Source organism: Elephas maximus, chromosome 3 (assembly GCF_024166365.1).
Source record: "Elephas maximus indicus isolate mEleMax1 chromosome 3, mEleMax1 primary haplotype, whole genome shotgun sequence".
NCBI lineage: Eukaryota > Metazoa > Chordata > Mammalia > Proboscidea > Elephantidae > Elephas > Elephas maximus.
In genome coordinates, this window is record NC_064821.1 from 55,256,877 (window position 1) to 55,278,429 (window position 21,553).

A 21,553-nucleotide genomic window follows, 5' to 3' on the forward strand; every position below is an offset into this window, starting at 1 on the left:
TGGCTCTGTGCCATCCCTTAAGGCATAGTCAAAGATTGCAAGAAAAATAATGTGTGTATGCTATAGAGAAAAAAGGAAAGATTCTCCAAAAGATGTGATGCATAATGAAAGCAAATATAATTTGGAACCTCAAAATGGAGGCATCACACAGAGATGTTTAGTACTATACAGAATGAAGATCCTCTTACAACCTCAAAAAGAGGAGAAAATATAGCAGTTTTTAATTCCCCAAACAAAAAAAAACAAAACAAACCCGTTGTCATTGAGTCAGTTCCGACTCATAGCAACCTTATAGGACAGAGTAGGGCTGCCCCGTAGGGCTTCCAAGGAGCAGCTGGTAGATTCGAACTGCAAACCTTTTTGTTACAAGCTGAACTCTTAATTGCTATGCCACCAGGGCCTTTTTAATTCTCCAGGATATGCCAATTAGACAGAAATATTGACCCATAAAAACTCAATAATGTTTCTGAAAGACATTGTATGATATTTTGCCTTTCTTTTAAGTTTGCCACTCAGTTTCATTTTGATTCTGGGCATATCCATCTGTCATCTAGCCAGGTTATGCTGAATCAAGATAAGGCTTTGTGAATAATTTTATTTGCTGTTGGCCTGGCAGATTTGCTTTACAAATCATGAACTTTGATGTCTAGAGAATTTGAAGGCAGGGATGGAGACAGTGGACACTGTTATTCACTGTGACTCATAGACCCCAAGTCACTACCGGTTGCTATGGTCATTTCCCAGCCTGAGTCTAAAAGAGAAAACAGCGTTGCCAACTGTTCTTGCTCTTCCTTCCCAGCTTGGGGGGGTGGGGGTAGGGGGAGTTGAACTTCTTGTTATACTCTAAAACATCTTTTTAGGAAGAAAAATACCACAACTATAACACACCAAATATTTAATCATTCTCGTGTGTGTGTGGTAAATATATATGTAAGAAGATATTTGCCATTTCAGCATCCTCGCATATACAATTCATTGACGTTAATTATGTTCATTATATTGTTCAGCCGTCACCGTTGTCCGTTTCCAAGTTTTCCGGTAACCCTTAACAGAAGCTCAGTGTCGCCTATCCAATGACTATCATTCTTTATTCTAATCCTTACGATAATTAATATCTAGGGGAGAAGTAAAATGGCTCCAGAATGTGGAAATGGGATTGTAATAATAAGAATCAAAGTCCTGCCCAAGAGACAGAAAGGGCCACATAAACCAGAGACTCCATCAGCCTGAGACCCGAAGAACTAGATGGTTCTTCGGGCTACCCACCATTGACCACCCTGACAGGGAACCCAACAGAGAGTCCCTGACCGCAGGAGGAAAGTGGAATGCAGAACTCAAATTCTAGTAAAAAAACCAGACTTAATGGTCTGACTGGGACTAGAAGAACCCCAGAAGGCATGGCGCCAGACGCTCTGTTAGCTCAGAACTAAAACCATTCCCAAAGCCAACTCTTCAGGCAAAGATTAGACTGGACTGTAAGACATTAAATGATACTTGTGAAGAGTGTGCTTCTTAGCTCAAGTAGATATATGAGACTAGGTGGGCAGCTTCCGTCCGGAGGCAAGATGAGAAGGCAGAGGGGAACAGGAGCTGGTTGAATAAAAAAAAAAAATAGATACGGGAAATACAGGGTGGAAAGGAGTTAGCTGTCACATTGTAGGGAGAACAACTAGGGTCACGTAACAATGTGTGTGTAAATTTTTGAATGAGAAACTAATGTGAACTGTAAACTTTCACTTAAAGCACAATAACTAAAAAAAAGAATCAAACTCCTTTGTAGAAATTGCCCAAGAAAATGGCCTGAATATATTTGGAAACACCAGTGTTTAAAGAAGGTGATGTATGTAATCCCAAAAACTGAGAGGTAATTTTAACTAAAAGAGAAGAAACCTAATCACTTATATTCTCTTCTAACTGGGAAAAGCTGTATTGATGGGAGTCTAGGAAAACACAACCTAAAGAGCAAGAGTTTGATGTTGTTTATCCCAGCCTGCACAAGGAAGAGGCACTGAGCCTATCAGATAATAAAATTCCACTCGCGTAAGAGACAGTCTTTGTATCTGACTTCACCATGGTCTGGATGAAGTGATACTTAATAAGAATAGCTCTAATTAATTAGTTACCTGCCATATTTCACACACTGGAATAGGTTTGCCACCCCTGCCATTTATCCAGCAATTCCAGTTTACAAATTTATTAATTAGGAAGTAATCATACAAGTGCCCAAAGATGTCTATATACAAAAATGTACAAGGATGCCCTTCAGAACATTTCTTATCATAGTGAAAGCCCAAAACAACTTCATGGTACAACAGTAAAGAACTGGTGAAATAGATTGATGGCCCGGTTCAGTGAGCTCCTACCATGTGCCAAGCTCTCTTCTGGGTGTGTGGAATACATCAGCAAACTACACAGAGATCCCTGCCTTCGTTAGGCTTACATTCTAGCAAGGGAAGACAGACGATAAACAGCTGATAGAATAAGTGAGGCAGTGGTATGTTAGAGGATGGTAAGTGCTTTGGTAAAGACAAAAGTGAGCAGGTTGAGGGACTTCAGTTTGGAGAGGGCAGTTTTAAATATAGGAGCCAGGCTAGACTTCACTGTGAAGGACTCGAAGGAGGTGAAGGAATCAGCTATGCAGCCATCAGGGGGATGTGCACTGCAGGCAGACGGATCAGCCACTGCGAAGGCCCTAAGGCAGGAGTGTGCCAGTATGTTCAAGGAAGAGCAAGGATGTTGGGGCTGGAGCAAGGTACGTGCAGGGCGTAGGAGAGGAGGGAGGTCAGAGGGAGACCAGGGACCAAATCAGGAGGAGTCTTACCAGCCCCGATAATGATGGTGGATTTTATTCTGAGTGCCTTTGCAGGATTTGGACAGAGGAGTGACAGGATCTGTTTTTTTATGTTTTAGAAGGAACAGCCTTGCTCCTGTGTTGACAGCAGACTGTAGGGGGACAAGGAGAAACAGGGAGACCATTTAGGAGGCTATTGCAGCAACCCAGACAAGAGAGATGATGATGACTCAGATAGGGGAGGATAATGAAAGTGGCAGAAAATGGTCCACTTCTGGGTATATTTTGCAGACAGGATCAACAGGACTTGTCAGTAGATAGGATATAGGATATGAGAAATGAGAGAAGTCAAAGGTGACCCATAATATTTTTGTCCTGAGTAGTTGGAAGGATGGACTGCCATCAACTGAAATGGCGAAGGTGTGGGCGAACCAGGTTTGTGGGAAAAATCAGGAGTTCCGTTTTTGGAAATGTTAAGTTTGAGAAATCTTAGACATCCACAAAAAAGATATATGTTTCCTGGCTGTGAGTATTTAACGCATCTCCATTGTCTAGCAGAGTGGCTGACCCTCCAGATATACTGGTGAAAGAACAAGAAAAGTATTAAGTGAAAAAAACTAAAAACAGTAGCCCATTTTATTTTATATATCCACATGCTTCTGGAGGAAAAGGTACAAAATATTAACCGTGGTTATTTTGGGATATGAGTTTTTGAGTAATTTTTACTTAATTTCTTTCTGTCTTTGATCATCTGTATTTTGTAGTATCTCTATAATTTATATAAAACGGGAACACGTTCAGAAGAGTAAGAAATCTATGACTTATCTTTTGCCCTATTGATAAGTTGTGGTTTTTTTCAACCATTGCCCAGTTGATGGACCCTTGGATTGTTTGCAGTTTTGTTTTGTTTTTGTTGGTGTTTTTCTCTTTATGAATAGCAACACTATGTACAGGCTGCTCTCTTTTAAAGTATTTCCGTATGATCTACTCCCAAAATTAGAAATAATAAGCTAAAGGATATAAAATTTTTAGCTCTTCTTAAATGTTATCAGATTGCACTGCAAAAAAACTGAGCCAGTTTAGAATTCCAGCAGTGAAAGAATGGTGGACAACTTGTTAGGAACGACATCGTCTCCTACCAGATGGGGATTTCTATTTTACATCGAAAAATTACTTGCCAGCACTTGGTCCAACTGCCCTGGGCACGGAAAGGCTTCATAGTCTTCCAATCCTTTTCAGGTGTAGGAATTGGTGTGGTCCACGCTGGGTACGAGAGGCGCCTAGCCCATCACCTCGGAGCACACAGCACACCCTCTATCCTGGGACTTATAAACGGGAAAATCTCTTTCTTCCATAACGCAGTCGTCCGTGAGAACCTACGGCAATTTGTAGAAAGTCTTCTTCCGGGGAACTTGGTAGAAAAAGTAAGTACCTGTTAAGGCGAACATGGCTGAGTAGTTGTTTATGAATTGCCTGGGACTGCTCATTGCCCTGAACTCTACCTGTGGTCATCTTAGACCTGAGTTTCCTTTTGACTAGGACATGATACATGTTATTATTCAAACTAAATTATTTAAATGAAATCTGTGAAAGACTGAAAATTGAACAGACTGAGTACGGAGACTGAAAGAATTCATGCCTGTTAATAGCCACTTTGAAGGTTTTATACTGTCGTAGATTTTACACTGTCATGATATATCACCTCATCCACTATACCTAAAATTACACTATTTTCTAAGCAAAAAATTAGATCATGTGGTAGGATGAAGGAATTCTTTCCAACATGTGGATTTGTTCATGTGAAGGTATTTGTCTTCTGAAAGTATTCAAGTTACATTACATTTGGTTATATATTTAATGATTAAGTCTGTAGAAAACAACAGATTCCATGAAATTAAATACTACTTTTGGAAATTTTTAATAGACTTTCTTTTTCAGAGCAGTTTTAGGTTTATAGAACAGTCGTGTGGAAAGTACAGAGTTCGCATATACCTCCTCTTCCTGCTGTCCACAGGTTCCTCTATTAGCATCTTGGATTAGTCTGATATCTTTGTTAAAACTGATGGCTGATAGCGATTCATTATTATTAACTAAAGTATATGAGCTAAAGTCCATAGTTTACATTCGGGTTCACTCTTTGTGTTGTGTAGTCCTGTGGGTTTTGACAATTGCATAACATTTGGTTATATATTTAATGATCAGATCTACAGACAACCCTAGGTTCTATTAAATACTTTTTTTTGGAAATTTTAATACTTAAAGTGATGGCAACACTGTAAATGCATTTCACAAGGTTGAGCTAAAGAAGCCAGACACAAAGAATTCACACTAGTTTAAAATTTTTATACTTAAAAAGCATCTCTTTTTTTTCTAGTGTCTTAGGTTAAGGGTCAAAGGAACTGGGAAATGATTCCTATTTTGCTTTAAATGGTTTGTTCTTTTAACAATACCAGGGAGAATGAACATACAGAAATTGCCATCCTATTTGTACATGCCCTGTTCATAGACTGTGTCCTGCTGGGTCATTATCCACCAAAGAAGTATGTGTTAGAATTAGCCTGAAAGAAAACTGTGAGAGAACATTGTAGGCTCCTCCCTATTGGAGCTCCCAGTCCAGTGGGCGACTCTTGCCATACATGTGTTGAGAGCCCGTTCTAGAGAGTTGGGAAAGGCTTCCTGGCTGAAATGACCACTGACTGAAATTTGCTAGGTGAGGAGAGAAAAGTAGCGACTGAGTTCCAGGACAGGTCCAGAGATGTTACACAGCCTGCTTTGTAGGGAGTAGTCACTGCTGAGCAGGAGAAGATGAAATTAGAAGGGTCATTGCTCTTGGCCTGCAGGTGATGGGGAGCCACTGAATGAGGTTAAGCAGAGGAGTAAAGTGATCAGATTTGCATTTTATGTAGATCACTGTGGAAAGGTGGATTTTCCTAAACTCCTATGAAGAATTTCTAGATAGAAATTTGATTTATTCATGTTTTTAATTTTTTTCTTTCAAGATTATTTTAGGGCATAAGCAGAGAAACACAAAAGTAGCAATTCACATGGCAACAAATGAAATTAAGTAATAGGGTTGTTGTTGTTAGGTGCCATTGACTTCACTTCTGACTCACAGCATCCCCATGTACAACAGAACAAAACACTGCCCAGTCCTGCTCCACCCTCACAATCTTTGCTGTTTTTGAGCCTATTGTTGTAGCTACCGTGTCAGTCCATCTCAGTGAAGGTCTTCCTCTTTTTTGCTGACCCTCTGCTTCACCAAGCATGATGTCCTTCTCCAGGGACTGGTACCTCCTGACCATATGTCTAAAGTATGTGAAATGTAGTCTCACCATCCTCGCTTCTGTGGAGCATTTCTGGCTGTACTTCTTCCAAGACAGATTTGTTCATTCTTTTGGGAGTGCATGGTATATTCAGTATTCGTCACCAGCACGGCTATTCAAAGGCATCAATTCTTCTTCAGTCTTCCTTATTCATTGTCCAACTTTCACATGCAAATGAGGTGATTGAAAATACCATAGACTGCCTTATCTTTATATAAACCATTTAAAAAGGGGAAGATTAATAGATTAAGACACATAGTCTATAATAAGAGCCAACTTTGAAGGTTCAGTTTTGTTTGTTTTAAAATATGGCCAGTAAGTGTTTCGGAAAGGATTATGATTACAGTCCTTAAGAGTTGGAACAAATGAAAATATGAAATCAATGTCTGTGTTCTTTTAAATAGGTTTAGACAAATGCAGACAAAAAATTAGTTGTCTGCCTCTTATTTTCTTCAGAACAATCTTTTACATATATTTGATTTTATTATTTCCAGACTAGATTAGAATACAGTTATTAAGAATTAAATATTAAAACCAACATTCTGTTTTCAACTTAAGGTTACAAATAAAAATTACGTGAGATTCCTCTCTGGCTGGCAGCAAGAGAATAAACCTCATGTCCTTCTGTTTGACCAAATGCCAGCCGTGCCGCTGCTGTACAAGGTACTTCATGTGCTGGGGTAATGTTTTTATTTCTTTGGTGAAAACAGTAATGTGTGGCTGAAACTTGTAGCCTGATTATCCTTTTTGTAAGTAATAGCATGTCCCACAGGAATGTTTGAAGACCAGAAATTTGCCTAAACCACCATATGTTGAGCACCTGTTGATGCTAGTAACTATACTAGTGCCATCCACATACATAACACCATTTAGTGCCCAGAAGAATCCAACAATACATGTATTATCCCTATTTTATAGACCACGGCACTGAAGTTTAGAGTGGTTTTGTAATTTACCCAAGGTCTCATGGCACTGTGGTAAAGGTGTGATCCCATCGAAGCCTGTCTGACTCCTAAATCTGCCCTCTCACTGGTACCCTGTCCTACACTTCCAGGACACCTCTTGTTAGCACTGTGACATGAGTTGGGAGAGAAAAGTGACCTGTGTAACCATTAGCATGGCCACTGTCATATAATCAGGGTATGATAATGCCACACACGCTCCATGCTTCCCACTAAGTATAGATGTCCGTAAGATGAATATTTTGGTTTATCTGTGAAAAGAAGAATTAGTTATGTTTACCTTTGTTAGTATAATTTTTGTGCATGAAACACCACAGAATTCCTAGGTTCAAGGAATAGAAGACCTAGTGGGGTTAAATAAGGTAGCATTCATCTCTACCCATTGATGTGAAAAAGTCACACTTGATGTGTGATTTAAGCACTGTGCTATCAATTTAATTCTCTTCCTCTCTCTTGTGCCCTAACAGTTGACTGCTTTTGCATACAAAGATTATTTGTCATTTGGATATGTATATGTCGGTTTAAGAGGGGCGGAAGAGATAACCAGGCAGTACAACATCAATGTCTATGCCCCCACCATCCTGATCTTTAAAGAACACATCAACAAGCCTGCTGACGTTATCCAGGTATGTGAGAGTCAGTGTCTTTCAGGATTTACCTTCACATTTCCTTCTCGAGCCTTCTTGTAAATAAACAGCAAAACTGAACAAAACAAATGAGGGGAAGGAGAAATTAGTTATTAATGTCTTCCTTTAGGTATACAAAATTTTAAAATGAGCTTGTTTTTTATCTGACTTGGTACTATTTTGCTTAAGAATTAAATGTAAAACAATAATAAAAAAATTAAAAATCATAAACTAATTCAGAGAATGAAGGTATAGGTGAATATTTATCTAATCTTCAGGTGGGGAAGAGTTAAGAGCATTGGGAAAAATCTTCCTAGAAAATCTTAATAATTTGACTATAACTTTAAAATTTTTGTTTAAAAATTTAAAGTTAACAAGCAGGAAATGCTTACAACAAATATAAAAGAAATTGATATTTTTAATTTCTAAAGGGCTCCTTGTAATCAAGAAGATCAACATAAAAACTTCTTGAGAAAAATAAGCTAATATGAACAAAATTCTGAGAACAGTTCAAATGACTGATGAAGAACATTTTTAAAAATGAAATCTCACTGATGATCAAAGAAATGTGAATTTAGCATTTTTTCTCACCCATCAAATTGACAAATATTTTCAAAGTAAAAATAGTAGTATTGAGGGTGTAAAGAAATAGGCACTCTTTTACCCTGCGGGTGGAAGTAAGCTTACAGAAAAGCAATTTGTTGATAACGTTTTCATTGTCTAGTTTGATTCGGCAAGAGAGTCCTCCTGAGTACCCCTTATGTGCCAAGTAGTGAACAAAAACAACAGAATTCTCTGCCCTGTAGCCTAGTGCAGAAGCCAGACAATCAGCATAATATGTTCTACTGCGGAGAGATTATACAGTGATACATGCTAAGGAGAAGATAAAGCAGAAAAGAGAAATGTGGAGTATTGGTGGAGGGTGGCAATTTAAGATACAGTGGCCACGAAGATCCTCATTGAGATGACGCGTGAGGAAAGACCTGAAGGAGTGCAATTACCTTTTAGTAATCTATCCTAAGGGAATAGGAACTCAGACAAAGATTTACCTACAAAGATGTTAAGTGTATCATTCATAATATGAAAATTTGGTGAGGGGGAATAGAAATATCCAGCAGTAGGATAAATATCGGTACACCCCAAACAAAATATTATATAGCCATTTAAAATGGCTATTTGAAGAATATTTAATGATGAGAATAATTTCATAAGATAACGTTAAAGAGCAAGCAGGATGCAAAAGTGTATATACATTTTAAATACAATCCCAATTTTTCAACATATGAACGAGTGTGTATAGGAAAAAACTGGAAATAAATGATTCATTTAGTTTACTATCAAAACTTTAATAGTGGTATCTCTTGATGGCAAAATTATATGTCAGTGTAATTTTTGTGTTTCCCAAAATCCCTACAATGAGCATATTTTATATTTTTTAATGTTAATCTTTTAAAAATCAGCAAAGATCCTTTAATTTTCCATCTCTTACGGGAGATTAAAGTGAGAAGTTATATACTTTATTTCATTCATTTAATAAACATTTCGTTGCCTCCCTGCTATGTACAGATACAGACAGAGCTCTCACATCCAGAGGTACAAGGCCCATAGTCTTGGCCCTCAAACAAAAACCAAAAACCAAACCTGTTGCCATCAAGTTGATTCCGACTCATAGTGACCCTATAGAACAGGGTAGGACTGCTCCATAGGGTTTTCAAGGAGTGACTGGTGTATTCGAACTGCCAGTCTTTTTGGTTAGTAGCCAAGCGCTTAACCACTGTGCCACCAGGGCTCCTCTCAAATGAAAGGGAGCTGATATATAACGATGAACTAAGTGATCTGGTATTTTTCCATGCTTTTATGATGAAGAACATTATGTTTACATTTGATCATTATATTTAGTAACTAAAAAACAGCCAAACCCATTGCCATCGAGTCAGTTCTGACTCATAGCAACCCTATAGGACGGAGTAGAACTGCCCCATAGAGTTTTCAAGGAACGCCTGGTAGATTCTAACTGCTGACCTTTTGGTTAGCAGCCATAGCATTTAACCACTGTGCTGCCAGCATTTCCCATTACATTTATTAGACACTTGCACGTTAACACAGATGTAACTCTTTGGGTTTCCATGAACTGAAGCAGTCGAGGTGAGGAGAGAAACCAACTAGCAGTTTCCATCCATTGTGATAGGTGTCCCACTTAGAGGCAGAGTGAGCCCAGAGTGCCATATGAGTGTAAATGAAGGGTACCTGAGACTATGGAAATAGGGAAGGATGTTGTGTGTGTCAGATCCAGACGTAGAAAGTGGGTAGTAAAGAAGAGGAGCTAGCTTAGGAAGAGGGTAGTTAAGTTAAATATATTAAATTAGAGATGTCTATAGGAAACCCTGTTGGCGTAGTGGTTTAGAGTTCGGCTGCTAACCAAAAGGTCAGCAGTTCGACTCCATCAGGCACTCCATGGAAACCTATGAGGCAGTTCTGGTCTGTCCTGTAGGGTCTCTGTGAGTCAATCAATAGCAACATGTTTGTTTTTTTGGTTTGGTTATAGGAACTCTTAAGAGTCCTGGTGGCACAGTGGTTAAGCGCTTGGCTGCTAAGGAAAAGGACAGCAGTTGGAACCCACCAGCTGCTCTACGGGAGAAGGATGTGGCAGGCTGCTTCTGTAAAAGGTTTACAGCCCTGGAAACCTTATGGGGTAGTGCTACTGTGTTCTGTAGGGCTGCTATGAGTCAGAATTGACTCAAGGGCAACGGGTATAGAAAATCTAAGTGGAGATGACCATCAGGCAATTGGGTATAGTACTCTAGGTCTTAGGAAAGGCATATATATGAGCAGGGAGTAGAGATTCGTGGCTCATTTGTGAATGATTAGTGGTTAAAGCCTTGAGTGTGGGTGAGATCTCCCATGCATAATATGTAAAGTAAGGAGAGAAGGGGGCCAAGGGCAAAACTCTGAACAACCACCAGTAAGTAAAAAAGGAGGTGCATGATGGAGACCAAGAAAGAACTAAAAAGAGAGTCAGGAAGAAAACAAGTAACAGTGGTGGAATAGAGACAGGAGAAGATCATGTCAATCTATGCTCAACCTGCAAAGACTTCCTAAATTGCTCTTTAGTAATAGCTTATGCTCTGAAAATTGTATTTATTTATCCCCTAGGGAAAATTGCAAATCAAATAAATTTATGAAATTACTGGTACAAACGGGTGCTTTACCATCCTGTCCTTTACAGATAGAAAAATGTACACTTAACAGAAACCGAGTTTTCTCGATGGCAAGTGGCTTAGTGTAACCCTAGCAACACCAGCTGTTGTTTCCCGTAGTTCTAGTTAGTTTTCATTGCTGTATAGTATTTGTGACCACATGATAATTTATCTGTTCATTCTTCTGTTGATGGACATTTTGGGCCTTTGAGGAGTTGTAGTGCCATGAACATCATATATATTCTAGTGTACCCAAGCATGAGTATCTCTAAGGGCAACAGAATTTTTCAAAATCTTGTTCACAGACCCCTGAGGGGCTCCCCAAGGCCCTTCCTTGTGTTCTTCATCCCTGAGCACTCACAGTAAAAATAAACAGAAACACCACTAATTTCACTTGAAAATATCCTTGCTGAAGCATTAAAAATTATAAGTTTAAATCTTGACCGTCGTGTGCATGTCTTTGATGGTTTCAGTAGCGTGTGAAGAAATGGGAAGTACGCATAAAGCACTTCTGAGTGGCAGCCAACAAAGGTTGTCTTAAGGACAAGCATATGTGCGATTGTTTAACTTGTGAGTTGAGCTAGCCACTTTTTTTTTTAATGGAACATAATTTTTACTTGAAAGAATACCTGACAAACTATGGGTATTCAGACTTAGTTATTTGGCAGACATTTTCTCAAAAATGAACGGACCAAGCCTGGCACTTTAAAGAAAACAACTGATGGTACTTGTTGTCAGTGATACAAGACAACAAGAAATTTCAAGAGAATTAGAATCCCAATATTAGAATTAGAATATCAGCCATCATGAGCTTGACAGCTTCACAAAATTTTCTAATGAGTTCGGCTCATCAGTGTGATGGGATTTTGTTGATGTAGTAAAATAAGATTGTCAACCTTTGAAAGATCAGCGAACCAGTATTTTCCACATGACTTGTGTGTGATGTTACAGAATCATGCATGAGTAAAAGATCCATTCAAAGTGTAGAGTGGTCAGTGGATTTTAATAAAATACGAAAAGTTCATTGATAGGTTTCAGATTCCACATAGCAACCAACCTTTAAGAAACTACCACTTGCCAAGTTTGGGTATAGTATCAGAGATGAGTATCTACAGTTAATCTGAAAAGCTATGAAAATGTTCCTCCTTTTTCCAGCTATATATCTATCTGTGTGAGGCTGGATTTTCAATCAAAACAATGTATCACCATAGGTTGCATGTAGAAGCAGCTGAGAGAATCCACCTATCTTTCCTGTGAAGCTAGATGTTAAAATGAGATTTGCAACCATGTAAAACAGTGCCACTCGCTACAGAGTTTTAGTTTTGGAAATGTTAGTTGTTTTTCATTTTTAAAAATGTCCTAACGTGTTTGTTATGGGTTTGTATGGATTTATTATTTTTTAATACCTGTTAAAAAAACAAAACCCGTTGCCATTGAGTCGATTCCAACTCATAGCAACCCTATAGGACAGAGTAGAACTGCCCCATAGAGTTTCCAAGGAGCATCTGGTGGATTCGAACTCCAGCCTTTTGGCTAGCAGCCGCAGCACTTAACCACTACACCATCAGGGTTTCTAATTTTTTTAATGAATTATTATATATTTTTTAAGTTTCTCAATTTTAATTTCTAATACCGTAAATATCAATAGATATAACTCACATAGACAGAAGTTCTTTGGGTCCTCAATAATTTTTGAGAGTATAAGTTGTCCTGAGACCAAAAAGTTTGAGAACTGATGTTCTAGGGTATAACTAGATGTAAGAATAATGAATTCTAGAATATGCAACTTTCCAACTTTACTAGATAATGTGTTTCCAAAGTGGTGGTATGAATTTATATTTCACCAGGCTCTGGTTTGAGCATGTAATGATATCTCACTGTGATTCTGCTTTGCATTGCCCTTCGTTCCACTAGGAGGCTGAGCATTTATTTTTATTTGTATATGGGCTTTTTCAGTTTCCTCTTTTGTGAAGTGCCTGTCTTTTTACCTTTTTGTTGTTGTTGTTGTTGTTAGATTGTCTGCCTTTTTGATATTGATTTGTAAGAGTTATTTATGTGTTCTAGACTCTGGTCTTTCTTTTTTTCCCCCTCCCTTCTAGTCCTTTATTGTTCATATGTGTGTCAAGTATTTTACCTCACTCTGCAGCTTGTTTTTTCACTTTTTTTATGCCAATATCCCTCTTCCCCCCCTTTTTTTTAATAATTTTTATTGAGCTTTAAGTGAACGGTTACAAATCAAGTCAGTCTGTCACATATAAGCTTATATACACCTTACCTCTTCCCCTTTTTTTTTAATTATTTATTGAAGTATAAAACACATGTAGAAAAGTACACAAATCAGAAGTGTGGGGCTCAGTGAGCCATCAGAAAAAGGAATACATACACAAGTATCTGTTAGGTTAAGAAAGAAAATATCAGCACTCCGGAAGGCCCCCTGTTTCTCCCAGCCATTTCCCCTCCTTCCCCAAAATAAGCACTATCCTGTTTCCTAACACCATAGATTAGTTTTGCCTATTTTTGAATTTTATACAAATGGAATCATACAGTGTATAGCTCTTGTGTCTGGCGTCTCTCAACGTTGTGTTTGAGACAGTCATCCATGTTACTGAGTTTTTGTTTGTTCATTCTTGTTATTGAAAATTGCATGGTATGAATAAATCACAATATGTTTGTCCATTCTGTTGATAAATATTTGAGTTTTTCCAGTTTGGGGTTAATTTGAATAATGATGCTATGAATATATCCTTGTATTTAGTGTCTTTTTTGTTACTGTAACTTCTTAATTTTAATATAATCATGTATTAGTATTTTCCTTTCTGATTGGTTCTTGTTTATTATTTAAGACGTCCTTCCCTACACCAGAGTCATGAAGATATTCTTCTCACAGAGCGCCTAAAAGCTTTATAGTTTTGCCTTGTCTATTTAGGTATTTTAAATCACCCAGAGGTAGTCTTGGTATCTGCTAGAGCAAATCCTCTCACTTTGTTTTTTGGATTTGGCTTTTTTTTTTTTTTTAATCTTCAAAAGCATCTTAGATGTTCTTGATCTTTTGAACTTTTTGTGTACATTCTAAATTCTATCCGTTCCACCAAAGCAAACAAAAAAACCTGTTGGGGTTTTGTTGGGTTTGTACTGATTCTTAAAATCAATTTGTGGAGAATAGACATATTTACCAAATTGAAACTTCAACCTATGAACATGATAACTCTTTTTCATTCGTTTAGGTCTTCTGTAATATCTCTCAATAAGGTTTTATTATTTTATCTGTAGAAATCATATATATATATCTTTTTTTCCCCAGTTTATTTCTCATTCTCACTGCCATCGAGTTGATTCCGACTCAGCGACCCTATAGGACAGGGTAGAACTGCCCCATAGGGGTTCCAAGGCTGTAAATCTTTATGAAAGCAACTGTCACATCTTTTACCTGCAGAGCAGCTAGAGGGTTTGAACCACTGACCCTTCGGTTAGCATCCGAGGGCTTAACCACTGTGCCACCAGGGGTCCTTGTGGATTATATATTTTTCCCTTCAATATATTGCTGGATTCAGTTTGCTAACATTTTGTTTAGGATTTTTGCATCTATGCTCAGAAATAAGATTGACCTCTAACTTTTCTTTCTCATGATGTCCATGTTTGGCTTTGGCATCATGAAATGATTTGGGGAACGTTCTCCCTTTTTCTTTTCTCCGGAAGACTTTATGTTAGATTGGATTGTCGTCCTTGAAAGTTTGGTAGAAACCATCTATAAAACTGTCTGCATCTTGAGTTTTGGGGTTTTGGGTTTTGTTTTAAGGAAAGATTTTTCACTATTGCAAGCTTCTTTAATGGTTATAGAACTATTTAACTTTTCTGGTTTTTTTGGACTTTGTTATATTTTTCTAGAGATTTTTCCATTTCATCTAAATTTTCAAATTTAAACTTTTTTTTAACTTCTGCAACGTAGGTAGTGATTCCCCCTTTTCATTCTTGATAATGACTATTTGTGTCTTTTGTTTTCATGATCAATTTTATAAGAGGTTTGTCAGTTTTATTAGCTCTTTCAAAGAACTGATTTTAGCTTGTTAATCCTTTTTGTTTTGTTTCGTTAATTTTACTTTTGTTTTTATTATTCTACTTTTACATTTTGCTGTTTGTGTTTAACTTCTTCATATGGATGTTTAGTTCCTTAATTGTTTTTCTGATATATTCATTTTAAGACTGTCTTCCAAGTACTGCTTTATCTGTATTCCAAAGTTTGTTTTGTTTTAATTGTGGTAAAATATATATAACATAAAATTTACCATCTTAGCTATTTTTAAATGTACGATTCAATGGCATTAAGTACCTTCACAATGTTGTGCAACCATTACTACTATTTCCAGAATGTTTTCAGCACCCCAAATAGAAATTCTGTACTCAGTAAGCAATACCTCCCCACTTCCTCCTCTCCAGCCCCTGGTGACCTCTAATCTACTTTTTGTCTCTATGAATATAACTGTTCTAGGTATTTCATATATGTGGAATCATACAATATTTGTCCTTTTGTGTCTGACTTATTTTACTCAGCATACTGTTTTCAAGGTTCATCGATGTCATAGCATGTATCAGACATTGATGAACTTCACTTCTCTCTATGGATGAATAATACTCCATTGTATGAGGTATACCCCATTTTGTTAATCCATTCATCTGTTCGTGGATACTGGGTTGTTTCCACCTTTTGGCTATTGTGAATAATGAGTCAGTGAACATCGGTGTACAAGTATCTTTTTTTGTGTCCCAGTATTTAATTCTTTTGAGTAGACCTAGGAGTGGATTCGTGGGGTCATATGGTAATTTTGTGTTCAACTTTTTGAGGAACCATCAAACTTTTGCACAGTAGTCTGTACCATTTTGCATTCCCATCAGCAACGTACCAAGTTTCCAGTTTCTTCTCATCCTTCACAACACTTGTTATTTTGTAGCTTTTTTTTATAATAGCTGTGATGGTTAAGGTTGTGTGTCAACTTGTTTGGGCCATGATTCTCAGTGGTTTGGCAGTTATATAATGATGTAGTTCGTCAGTTATGTAGTGATGTAATTTGGGAGTTATGTAATGATGTGGCCATCCTCCATGACGGAATCTGATGTAATCAGCCAATTTAGTTGTAAGGGGAGTTTCTTTGGGGATGCAGCGTGCATCCAGTATATATGTGGATGTTCTGGCAAAGCTCTCTTGTGCACTCTGGATCCTGCATCCGGCTTATCATTTATCTGACCTCCAATTCTTGGGACTTGAGGCAGCAGACTGCTGTATTGCCTGCCAGTCTTGGGATTCATCAGCCTTTGCATCTGGTGAACCAGCAGCCTGCAGTTTATCTGCCAATTTTGGGCTCGTCACCCCTGCAGCTACATGAGTCAGGAGAAGCCTCCAGCCTGACGCTAACCCACAAACTTGGGACTTGCCGGCCACTACAACTGCATGAACCGTTCCTTGAGATAAATCTCTCTCTGCCTGTCTCTCTCTCCTTTTATATATATATATATGTATATGTACACATACATATATACGTGTGTATATATATGTATATATATGTATATATATGTATATATACACACACGCACACTTCACTGGTTTTGCTTCTCTATAGAGCTCAGCCTAAGTCAGTAGCCTTCCTAGTGGATGTGAAGGGAGATCTCATGGTGGTTTTGATTTGCATTTCCCTAATGACAGATGATGTTGAGCATCATTTCATGTGCTTATTCATTATTTTCTTTAGAGAAATGTCTATTCAAGTTGTTTGCCAATTTTTTTATTAGGTTGTCTTTTTGTTGTTGAATTGTAGGAGTTCTTTATATATTCTGGATATTAAACCCTTACCAGATATGTGATTTACAAATATTTTTTCCTGGTCTATGGATTGACTTTTCACTTTCTTGATACCAGAGTTTCAATAGTATTTTCATCAGTCATTCAAATTTATAATATTTTCTGATACCTGATATGCTTTCTCTTAGATCAGTAGGCTACTCAGTGTGTTAATTTCTAAACATAAATGGATTTTCTAGTTTACATTTTATATTGATTTCTAATTACATTGTCAGATCAGAAAACCTGCTGTATATGATTACAATCCCTTGAAATGTATGAGGTTTATTTTTATTTGTTAAGTTTGCTACAAATCCTGAATGGAAATAAACCTGCCTAAAATTCAAAGTGATTGTATTAATCGATCAGCATAAAAACAGTGTACAGAAGTTTTCAAGTGAAAAGAGCACTTGATTTTTCCTTTGACCTGAGGTAATTTTAGTCCTTTTAGCCCCACATGGTTGAAAAAGCCCATGTTTATTTGGTCAAACAGATCTATCTTATTTGGCTATATTACTTTAGCCAGGGTCAGCCAGACTTTTATTAAGCTTGAAAGTAAAACCCACTTGCAGTAAGAAAACCTAATCAAAGTCAACTGCTTCTTGGTTTCTCCAGGCCCGAGGTATGAAGAAGCAGGTCATTGATGACTTCATCATCCAAAACAAGTACCTCCTGGCAGCCAGGCTCACCAGTCAGAAGTTGTTCCATGAACTCTGCCCTGTGAAACGCTCTCACCGACAGAGGAAGTAAGGGTTCAAGGCTTTGTCTCTGTTTGTCATTTCGATAGAGGGACCATGTTGCATTTCATTACAGGATGATTAAACAACCACCCTGTGACAGACCTTATTCTTCATTTAGCAAATATTGACTTATCGACTGTGATGGTAGTAGTTGGGTATATTGGTCCAGGGGCCTTAGGATCAAATAGTTGGCTGTGCTGTTCTAGTCTAGGAGTCAGAGAAGATCTTCCTGAGATGTTATACTTCAGCTGAGACCTAAAGGAGAGTAGGCACTAGCCAGATGAAGTGGATAAGGTGTGAGGGAAAGATTAGCTCACTTCAATGAAGCATGGAGTAGAGAGAGTTAATATCCCCACTAGAACATTCCACCCAGGGTGGGTTTTTGGCACTCTTAAAGATTTGGAGAGAGTCCAGAGATGAGTCAGGCTAATGATAAAGCAGTGGGGAAGCAGGGTACTGAGGAAATGTTAATTAGATTCCCTTAGCTGGGAAATGAGAAGGCTAAGGTATACTTATTCAATAAAGCATGTGAAGAGTTATATATAGGGTATCTGACAAGTCTGGAAATACAGGGAAAATACTTATTATACCTTACTCAGATTTATAATCAATGGCTTTAAATTTAGAGCTATTTCATCTGTAAAAGTGTCTGGAGATGGAAGGAAAACAGATTGATCCTATTATTTGAAAATGTAGTTAAAATATTGTTTAAAATAAAAATTTTCTCTGTGTTTTCAGATTTTTTACATTCCTTTATACTCTTAAAAGAGAAGCAAGAAAGACTTTAATTAGATATAAAGAAAAATATCCTGGGCTGTAAGAATTGTTGTTTACTTAGCCCTCAAAAAATATCCCAAATCCAAGCACTTCTCACGTTTTTTACCACTCCCACCCAAGAACAGGCCACTGTCATCTCCCATTGAGACCACCATGGTAGCCTTCTAACTGGTCTCCCTGCTTCCACTGTTATACCCTCCACTCACTTCTCCACACATCAGACAATGATCCTTCTAAAAGCGTAAACCAGACCAAGTCATCCTCTATCTCAGCATCTCTGCACTTGCAGTGTTCTCTGCCTGGAACTTTCTGACCCCATTTCCTCTTGTGGCTCACTTTATTCAGGTCCCTGCTCAAATGTCACCTTCTCGGGTGAGGTTTCCCTGACCAGCCTGTCTAATGGAGCATGACTCCCACCCCAACCAACCCTGGTCTCTTTCTAGCCCCTTAGCCATTTTCTTTTATATATGTGGTGGGTGGGGGAGGGCACACTTGTCACTACCTGTTATGGTAGATTTTATTTGTTGTCTGTCTTCCCAGTGGAATCTCCATGTGGGCATTGTGCTTGGCATGTAGTAGGTGCTCAGTAAATATTTGGGAGAAGGAATGAATGAATAGCTAAACTTTCCATTGGAACTGCTGCACCAGAAGTCCTTCAGAATGAGGCTCGGAGCCTTAACTGTGCTGGAAGAACTAAAACAGATGGCTTCTGGAAGGCCCTTCTGAATCAAGGATTCAATAACCAGTATCTTAAAGGAAATTCCTAAATGGCATGAGGAAGTTTGATTTGGGGAACATAGCACCAATCTGGAAAAGGAGCATGTCTCCAATTACTTGGAAATCTTTTATCACCAGGGACTTTCCAGCGTACGGCTTTCAGTATGCAAAACATATTTACTTCTATAAGAGCCTCCTCTTCTTCACAATAAATGCTTGCTGGTACAGGTCCTAGCCACAGCCTGAGGATTCGTTTATAATAAACTTTTCTCTTTTGTTGCCACGCAGGTACTGTGTGGTTTTACTGACTGCCGAGGCCACCAAGTTGAGTAAGCCCTTTGAGGCTTTCCTGTCCTTTGCCCTGGCAAACACACAGGACACAGTGAGATTCGTGCATGTCTACAGCAATCGGCAGCAGGAGTTTGCCAACACCTTACTACCAGACGGTGACAGGTTTCAAGGAAAATCAGTGGTGAGTCATGGGGCCCCTCCTGACCCCAAACTCCTCACAAGCACCTGGCACTGGATTCTGTCTCCTTCCTCTGGAGTCTTAAATGCAGATTCCAGGAAATCCATAACGTTCTGTTGGAAAGCCTACTCTTAAACCAGTCTTTCAGCCTAGGCAGTCCACATCCTAGATTTTCTGCTGTAGTCCTCCACGGAAAGCATCTCCCCCTGAGTAAATGTTAGAGCACATCAGTCCTTTTCACCGTTTTCCCCTATTTCAGGTCTGGCCGTGCAGTATTCTACTTTGTAAATTCTCCCTTAGACCGCTGGTAGTTTACTTCTGCCTCCTTCACTTTCTCCTGTTTGCTTCCTCCTCCCTTTCCCTTTGTCATCACTCTCTAGAGAAGGATGAAAGCCTCCTCTGTCTTCTTCATCACTTGGATAACCGTGGGATCCTCAGTTTTTATAATCTCCAAAGACAAAGTTTCCTTTATTATGATATTAAGTCAGAGGTCATAGAACAAAGTCTATTGAGAAGAAGGAGCTTTAACTTTTACCAAAAGCTTTGGGAAGTCACCAGAAAAATAATTTCTTTTGACAGAAAATTTTTAATTTTTTGCAGATACTTTATATCCATCAATATTTGTGTTTGAACTCATAGACTTCACTAAATCCTTTCTTCCATCCTCCCGGGGCAGGGGGGAAACCAGTAAGTTGCCATTCTTTTGAGACTTCTAATGGTTTGTTTTTTTTTTTCTTTTTGTCCCAGGTGTCTATCTTAGAAAGGCGCAACACAGCAGGAAGGGTGGTGTATAAAACCCTGGAAGATCCGTGGACTGGGAGTGAGAGCGATAAATTCATCCTTCTGGGTTACCTCGACCAGTTGCGGAAAGATCCAGCTTTTCTGTCCTCTGAAGCTGTTCTTCCCGACCTGACTGATGAACTTGCCCCTGTGAGCATTGTGGCCCCGTGAGGCTGGGCAGCCGGGCAGGACTCAGGGGCTCACAGAGCTGGCAGCAGGATTTTTGCTGAAGGCAGAGGTTCAGCAGCAGTGCTAACTTGGGGGTGGCAGTTGTGTCTCCAGAAGAGCTGGGAGAAGGAGCACCGTCACCACAGTGGGGTTCAGTCTTGACCTTCATCCATTTTCTTTTTCTGTAGGTGTTTCTACTTCGGTGGCTCTACTCTGCTTCTGAATACATCTCAGACTGCTGGGATAGCATATTTCACAACAACTGGTAGGAATGTTGCTAAGATGAGTTTCTGTTTCTCGGTTAATACCAGTATCAGTGTTTTTCTTTTGAAAAGAGTCTACTCTTCTTTGACTTCAGTGCATACTAGATACAGACAAGTGGGAGAATGTTTGGACATTTTTAACAACTCTTCTCCTTTTTATCCCCTTTCAATAACTTCAGTTTTTTTGGTGTTTGCTGACTAACCCTTTTCTGCTGCCTAGGAAAGGCTCCCCCTCCCCACCCCACCTTGACCCTTCTAGACAGCAGAGCCTAGGGCTGTCCTATTCATCAGGGCACCTCCAGGGCCTAGCTCAGAGCCTGCACACTTGGAATCCAAGGCATAGATGGACAAGTGAATCCATGACTTAGTCAGAGCAGGGATAGCCCACTCCCACCCCACAATGAGACTCAACTCCCGGAAGACACGACCACATCTTGTCCATGTCTGGGATTCCTGGCACCTACTCCCACGCCTGGAAAATGGCAGGCCTGTGGTGGATGTTTGTGAGTGAAAGAAACATTAAAACATCAGTCCTAAAGGAAATCTTGAAAGGCCATCTTTTCTCTCTACTCCCACCCCTCTGGGGCACATCTAAATTATTCTTGTTAGGCAAAAAAAAATCAATAAAATTGAGAGGAAATAATTTTATAGCCTTTTTAGTCACAATACTACCTCAACACAAGGTCCTTCTATGTTTATTACTTAAATCTTTTATCATCCCTTTTACTGTTTCTTTATGCACAATTTATTAAGCAGAGCCTATTATCGCTGAAATACAAAGTCAGCCTTTTAGAATAAGCTATGAATTAGAACAGTAAGGGAAAAAATATCTCTACTTTCTCCTCTATCATCACCATCCCCCTAAAAAACTCTAGTTATAGGAAATTAGAAAATTTTATTCGTATGAAGA

At 38.7% G+C, this 21,553-nt stretch overlaps 1 protein-coding gene across 2 annotated transcripts in view; it reads left to right on the forward strand.

Moving 5' to 3' along the window:
- The window catches only part of DNAJC16 (DnaJ heat shock protein family (Hsp40) member C16), a 35,200-nt gene that overhangs the window by 10,939 nt on the left and 2,708 nt on the right, over positions 1–21,553 (forward strand). For both annotated transcript variants that reach the window (XM_049877998.1, XM_049877999.1), the window contains 7 exons: positions 4,031–4,215; positions 6,673–6,777; positions 7,544–7,702; positions 17,345–17,475; positions 19,252–19,435; positions 20,180–20,362; positions 20,569–20,645. In XM_049877998.1, the coding sequence (XP_049733955.1) occupies positions 4,031–4,215; positions 6,673–6,777; positions 7,544–7,702; positions 17,345–17,475; positions 19,252–19,435; positions 20,180–20,362; positions 20,569–20,645 (1,024 nt within the window). The remainder of the gene's footprint in view (positions 1–4,030; positions 4,216–6,672; positions 6,778–7,543; positions 7,703–17,344; positions 17,476–19,251; positions 19,436–20,179; positions 20,363–20,568; positions 20,646–21,553) is intronic.